At 40.7% G+C, this 6062-nt stretch overlaps 1 protein-coding gene across 2 annotated transcripts; it reads left to right on the top strand.

Moving 5' to 3' along the window:
* Positions 1-724: 724 nt before the first annotated feature.
* Positions 725-4954, top strand: LOC117833620 (uncharacterized). Of its 2 annotated transcripts, XM_034713190.2 has the most exons (5): positions 725-958; positions 1926-1951; positions 2348-2590; positions 4218-4421; positions 4549-4954. In XM_034713190.2, exons 2-5 carry the CDS (start codon positions 1943-1945, stop codon positions 4579-4581), a joined length of 489 nt encoding a protein of 162 aa, XP_034569081.1. In that variant the 5' UTR covers positions 725-958; positions 1926-1942; the 3' UTR covers positions 4582-4954. The 2 variants fall into 2 exon arrangements, with proteins under 2 accessions (XP_034569081.1, XP_034569082.1); XM_034713191.2 differs by lacking the exon at positions 1926-1951 and having other exon boundaries at positions 733-958.
* Positions 4955-6062: the final 1108 nt, after the last annotated feature.

Raw genomic sequence — 6062 nt, 5'->3', positions numbered from 1 at the left:
GTGTCGACTGTGGCAATCGGCAAACTTGTAACTTTGCCGAGTGTCTACATCGGACACTCGGCAAAGGACTAACGTTCGGCACGCCCCCCCCTAACGGACGCCGCACGTGCCGGTCACGTGGTTAAGATTTGCCGAGTGTCAGTTTTTTGCCGAGTGTCGGTTGCGAGTTTGCCGAGTGTTTATATTTTGACACTCGGTAAAGAGGATTTATGCCGAGTGTATAATGTTTGCCGAGTGTATAATGTTTGCCGAGTGTTTTTGTTTGACACTCGGCAAACACCTCCTTTGCCGAGTGCCCGAGATAAAGTACTCGGCAAATATAAAACACTCGGCAACTTTATTGTTTCCATAGTGAACTTGAGCAGACATTCTTCTCAACCGCGCAAGAACGGTGTGGTTTCACATCAACTACGGTCATCGCCATCCTATTTTTTTGATACAATGTGCATGTCGCCGATCAGGACAAGTTGTTGCATAGAAAACTGGAATCGTAGGAAGAGGCTTTGAGATTGTCAACGGCTCAACACTGATCAAGCCCAATCAGTTGACTTTTCACCCTTTTTCCTTTATATATTCTGTATGTCCATCTCCCACCATCTTAAAATTAGCACAGATAAATTTGCAATAATTTAGAGCATTACGTACAAAGGGAAATGAAATTGAAAAACTCAGCATTCAACTAACGGGGAGTTAGAAGAGAGTAGACCATGAATTAACAAACCACATGCCGAGCTGGCATTGAGAAGCATGAAAGCACGAGGCAGGCATGAACTAGTCTTCAGAAACCAGTTCAACGTTTTCCTAGTCTTCCCTCCCCTATACAAGTTCTTCATGCTCCCTTGGTCCTCTCTACTTCATTATCTCTTCTTCATCCTCTTCTAACTCTGCTTAGAAGGCCTGAGTCCTCCATACTTCCTCGGGATTCGCCGGTTGAAGAATTAATAGCAGGATCATGGCGGTATGTTTGCTAATAACCTTATCTTTTCTTCAGCTTTGCTTTTCCATGAGTTCAATTACCTTACTGTGTGTTGCTAAAAGGTTGCCTACAAATATTATGTGGTTGTGCAGTATGCAAGTTTAATATGTTTGATACTACGAAAGGAGAATAGTTCAGTTTTGTTTTCCTATGTCCTGTTATCGATGTTTATTGGCGTTGATCGAAATACTTCACATAATATCTGGACGTTAGTGACGGTAGAAGAAACAGAAATGAAAGAACCCCCTTTTGGCCTGTGTAGTTCTTGCCACCTACTACCATCTAATTGATCTCTGCTGAAACCCCATACTTTGCCATGTGCCAATATGTGTTCTGCTAACCACCAGGGTGAAAAAGAAGGCAAGAGCCTTTTTCCAGGGATGGAAAATTACCTTCGTTCTTCTGATGTTCGACAACCTTCTTGAAAGTTTAGATGTTTCACTTTGCACATGCTGGTAGCAAACGTTTTCAAAGTTTTGGTGTATACACTCTCCGCTCCTTGTGCAAATTTCCTTTTCATGGATTCTAGTAATGGTTGCTGTCCTTGACAATATTTGTTACTAAGATGCCTTTGGAACATGATTGTCAAAATACATGATTGTCAAAATAATTTAGTCCTAGTCGTTACACATCATCCTAGTGATGATCACGATTATTTTACTTTTCACAAACTGAGTGTAGCCCAATTATTTAAGTGTCTCATGGTAAAATCTGTCAACCTAGCATTGAATCTTCAACTAATAAGCCCAAGTGTTCACATTTACGACTAATTACTTTTTAATGGTAGGCAACATGCTCCATGATAATGAGGAGGCTGTGGTGACTTTATTAGACATGGGTTTTAACTGGTCTAGTTCCACGAGAAAATGGTCGCTCTACTTTTTTTTCTTCAATATGAGTTACTTATTTCTAACATAACTCATCATATATATGTTATTATAATTTGCAGTAGATGGTCAAAGCAGCATGCACGAGGTGTGGTGCCTGTTAATGCTTTTCAGATGAAATATATCTATGCCGTTCCTTTATCCTGATTCCAGTGTGTTTCGTATGTTCTTCCGGCGATAGACTCATGGTTTCAATCTCTTTTGTAATTTTTCCTTCTTTCTTTCTTTTGTTTTCGTCTCTGTTGTACAAACTTTTGATTCTTTTTTAACATATAACCAGTAGGGGGCCTACCCCTCCTGTTTCATAAAAAACTATGGCAACTCATGTTAGCAGGCCGTGGAGACACAGTGATCACATTTTGTTCCTGTTTTTACTTTTTATCATTTTCTTCGTAATGCGGTGGCATACTAATAGTTTTTTTATGTGTGTGTACTCTGCTCTCCAGAATGATTCTTATAACTATTCAACAAACGTACTCTACAGGGAACTGCTGGGAGCATCCCAAAATTTGGCGAGTGGAAGGCCAGTGACGGTGGTTCCCCTTACACCATGTATTTTGAGAATGCAAGGAAGAGAAGGAACAACAGTGGCATCACACCTCCCCCTGGGGCATCTCCAGCTCACATGGTCTCTGCCCCAGCTGGCCATAGAACCCCTCCACGAACAGCTGATGCCAAGCCAGTGAAACCTCAGGACCGCGCCAACCGCTCACGAAACCAAGCCAAAGTGAGTGTGCTCAAGTCCCATTTAAGATTGATTTTTACATGATTTCAGGAAGAGCCAAGACAGCTTGAGTTCAATTCCTCACATTCTTTAGGACGAACACAGGGGACCTCTCTCATCCTGAGCTACATTGCTAAGGAACACTCGACTTTGCCGTTTCACATCCTACCAGAAAAATAGGATAGCCCCGCATTAATGTCATTTCATATTACAAACTGAAAATGATAAGCATCCGAGTGTTATAAAGGGGCACACATACCTTTGTGACTATCCATGCCGGTTCCAGCTATGAAATCGCACGGATAGTCTCTTGCGTTTGTATTTTGAGTTACAATTCATTTGGAAAGTTTATAATTTGTTCTTACTGATTCGGATATACATACACTTTACATGAAATTCAGTAAGATCTACAACTTTGCAGTTAAAGTTTTTTTTTCTTTGAAGTAGTTTAGGTGCCCAATAAGTAACAGATATTTTGGCAAAAAGGGCCAATAAAAACAAACTGCACCATTGCTAGGTGGGACGGTAAGGGGCTTTGCGCGTGGGCAAGTGGAAAAATTGTGTCATCATGTGGGAACGCCTGACACTAGCCTGTAGTAGGGTAGCCTGAATCTGTTGGTGTTACAAACTGCCAGGGAGACCATGCATAGTTGGCAGGAATACTTGCAAGTTGTCACCTCAATATCCCTGCCACGAATTTCCATAGTTCCAGCACGGATGTGGGTGACGAACCGAAAAGATTCCTAGTAGTACACTAGTAGAGAATTGGGTTTTAGTTCCAGTTGGTAGGATGCAAATCTCCCGAAAATATATCCGGGATAAACTAACCGGGACAAAAGACCCTCTTTTATCCCTTTTATGTTAAATATTTTTCACGCGAAATATGCGCGTGCGCGGTTCGTGGGATTCGAACCCACAACCTCCAGCCTCGCACGTAGCTTCCTTGCCATCCCACCTACACACCACATCTGAGTATGTAGGGGATGCTACCCTTTTGTATTAACTCGTGGGGGACCCTTTTATCCCGGTTGGAAACACCAACCGGGATAAAAGACCCCCTTTTATCCCGGTTGTTATTACAAACCGGGATAAAAGGGTTCGAGGATTTAATCCTCTTCCGGTCACCTTCCAATCACCTCGTTGGGGATCCTTTATCCCGGTTTGAAACACCAACCGGGATAAATGACTCCCTTTTATCCCGGTTGGTATTACAAACCGGGATAAAAGGCTCTTGACCCTTTTATCCCGGTTGGTGTTTCAAACCGGGATAAAAGGCCTCTCAGAGTCTTTTTTTCCCACTAGCCTTTGCAACCGGGATAAAAGGTCCCGGTTGGTGAGCCCCCCACCAGTGACCGAGTTTTAGTCCCGGTTGGTGAACCTTTTGTCCCGGGCCAACTTTAAACCGGGACAAAAGGGGGTGCATGGAAAGCCAATTCTCTACTAGTTAATTAGTTGAAAATTTAAATTATGGAGGCATTAAAGGTCACTCTGCTATTTCTCTTATGCTTCACTATATCTGTCTGTATGAATGAAAAAGAAAGGTAGAACTTATTGCAGGCAGAATAAAACATATGGTCATATGAAATCCTCTACAATGTGAATTGAAGCCTAATTTGTGTAATATGCATAGGCTGGACAAGGTGGCTCTGGCTCAGTGCCAACGTGGGGCCAGTGGAATGAGAGCAACAGTAGTGCAGGAGCTCAGCAGTATACGCTTGTCTTCGACCAGCTAAGGGAGGAAAGGAGTGCTCCTCCAACGCCTAGCGTTGAGCAACTGCAACGTCCTACTCCAAATCGAGCCACTCATCATGATCTTTATGACCATGCACCCAAGGTGGAATTGCATTTGGTTTCTCATTCATTTTAGCACCCCTTTACATTATTGAACAGTTATGAAGTCGTGCCCAACTCTACTTTTTGAGCCTCATGATACTATTCTCGAAAAATATTTTCCATTGCAGGGATTTAAATGCTGTGGATTGTTTCGAATCTAAGGGTTTATGGATGCAACAATAGAAATGTGACATTTAAATGGAAAAAGTACATCTCCATTTTCCACATACTTCAAGGTTTGAGCAGTGCTATAACAATGAAGAGATGTTGGGATGGTAGATTTGAATTTTGAAACTTGCATTGATCTCAGTAGACATTATTTGAAGGTGGTGATACTGCACGTATCCACATGTACATGCCAGAAACGATTTTGTGCAAAATATGTACATTGATCGATCTTTCATTGTTAGAAAGTTCCATTTGTTGTCAGAATTTTTTTAATGATGAATGAATCATGTTGTAAATGATGTTGTATATATTATCATGTTATACATACTTTATCTATATATCCAATATATTATTTTATTATTTAAACATTTTTCCAAATAAATGCCATTCTCATTTTGAGTAGAAGCTTTAATTAATTATATATATATCATCATTTTTGTTGCACACATCTTTACTACCTATCATTTCTAAATATGAATTACTAGTAGGAAAAGGGAGTAGCACAATGCAATTAAAGATAAATGATCGACCACAAAAAGTAATTTAGTAGCCTACTGATGGATTTTAGATGTACTTTTCATTTATTTTAAACTAATATAAGTTTGAATAATAATGTGGATGAAAGTAACCTTGCCAATAAAAGGGGAAGGTCCCTTACAACACACACCCACTCTCAAAGGTTTACAAGGAACACACACTCCTGTGGGAAAAAAAAAAAAAAAGGAAACGACCGCGACTAACATCAACCTACTCTAGCACAAGGGTGAGGAGGTAATTTGCAAATACGTCTGGCCCCGGCCAAACCCCAAAACTGCAATTCTACACTTGCGAGCATCAGGGCTCTAGTGAGGTTAAGGGAGAGATCATCAAACACATATTTATTCCGGTGGTGCAAGGACCAGATTAATGTTCATGAATTCAGATGATCTATCCCCATAAATTAATGTTCATTAATTCATATAATCTGTCCCGTAATTAGTAGTATAACATTAATCTGATCCTTGCACCCACATAACAGTCTTTTATTTACCTTGGTATACTAATATTCAGAATCTGTAAATTTGCATCAACTTAAAATTAGATTTGTATTTAAGGGTCAATGGCCTAGACTTTATCTATTCAAATTTAGTCTATGCTGTTAGACCATAACATAGGTTTAAAATTTAGTCTATTCAATTAAAGCGTGAAAGCCTTGTTGTAGGTTCTCATTCCTGAATTCAAGTTCCTTTAAATCTTGAACTCGAAACGTATCATCATAATCGGTTGCGTCTCCAGCAACCGCACTGAACAAGACTCGTACCTACGTGCAAGCATTCACAGGGTTGACCATGCGAGCGTATATGTGAGCATGTGTATTCATAGCAATGAGACACCTACCTTTTGCGCGCTGTTCATTAGAACGAGGATGACGGAAATTCCTTCTAGTCTTGCCGGTGGGTACCACGGATCATAAATACCCGTAGGGTAGCAACGT

This window comes from Setaria viridis, chromosome 8 (genome assembly GCF_005286985.2).
Source record: "Setaria viridis chromosome 8, Setaria_viridis_v4.0, whole genome shotgun sequence".
In the NCBI taxonomy this organism is placed as follows: domain Eukaryota; kingdom Viridiplantae; phylum Streptophyta; class Magnoliopsida; order Poales; family Poaceae; genus Setaria; species Setaria viridis.
The sequence above is the reverse complement of the archived record's forward strand: the minus strand, read 5'-3'. Positions and strand labels throughout refer to the sequence as shown.

Excerpts from the sequence above, each read along its gene's own strand:
- LOC117833620 (XM_034713190.2), top strand. Across the intron at positions 2,591-4,217 it reads GCTCACGAAACCAAGCCAAA|GCTGGACAAGGTGGCTCTGG; the intron begins GTGAGTGTGCTC and ends TAATATGCATAG. Across the intron at positions 4,422-4,548 it reads TTTATGACCATGCACCCAAG|GGATTTAAATGCTGTGGATT; the intron begins GTGGAATTGCAT and ends TTTCCATTGCAG.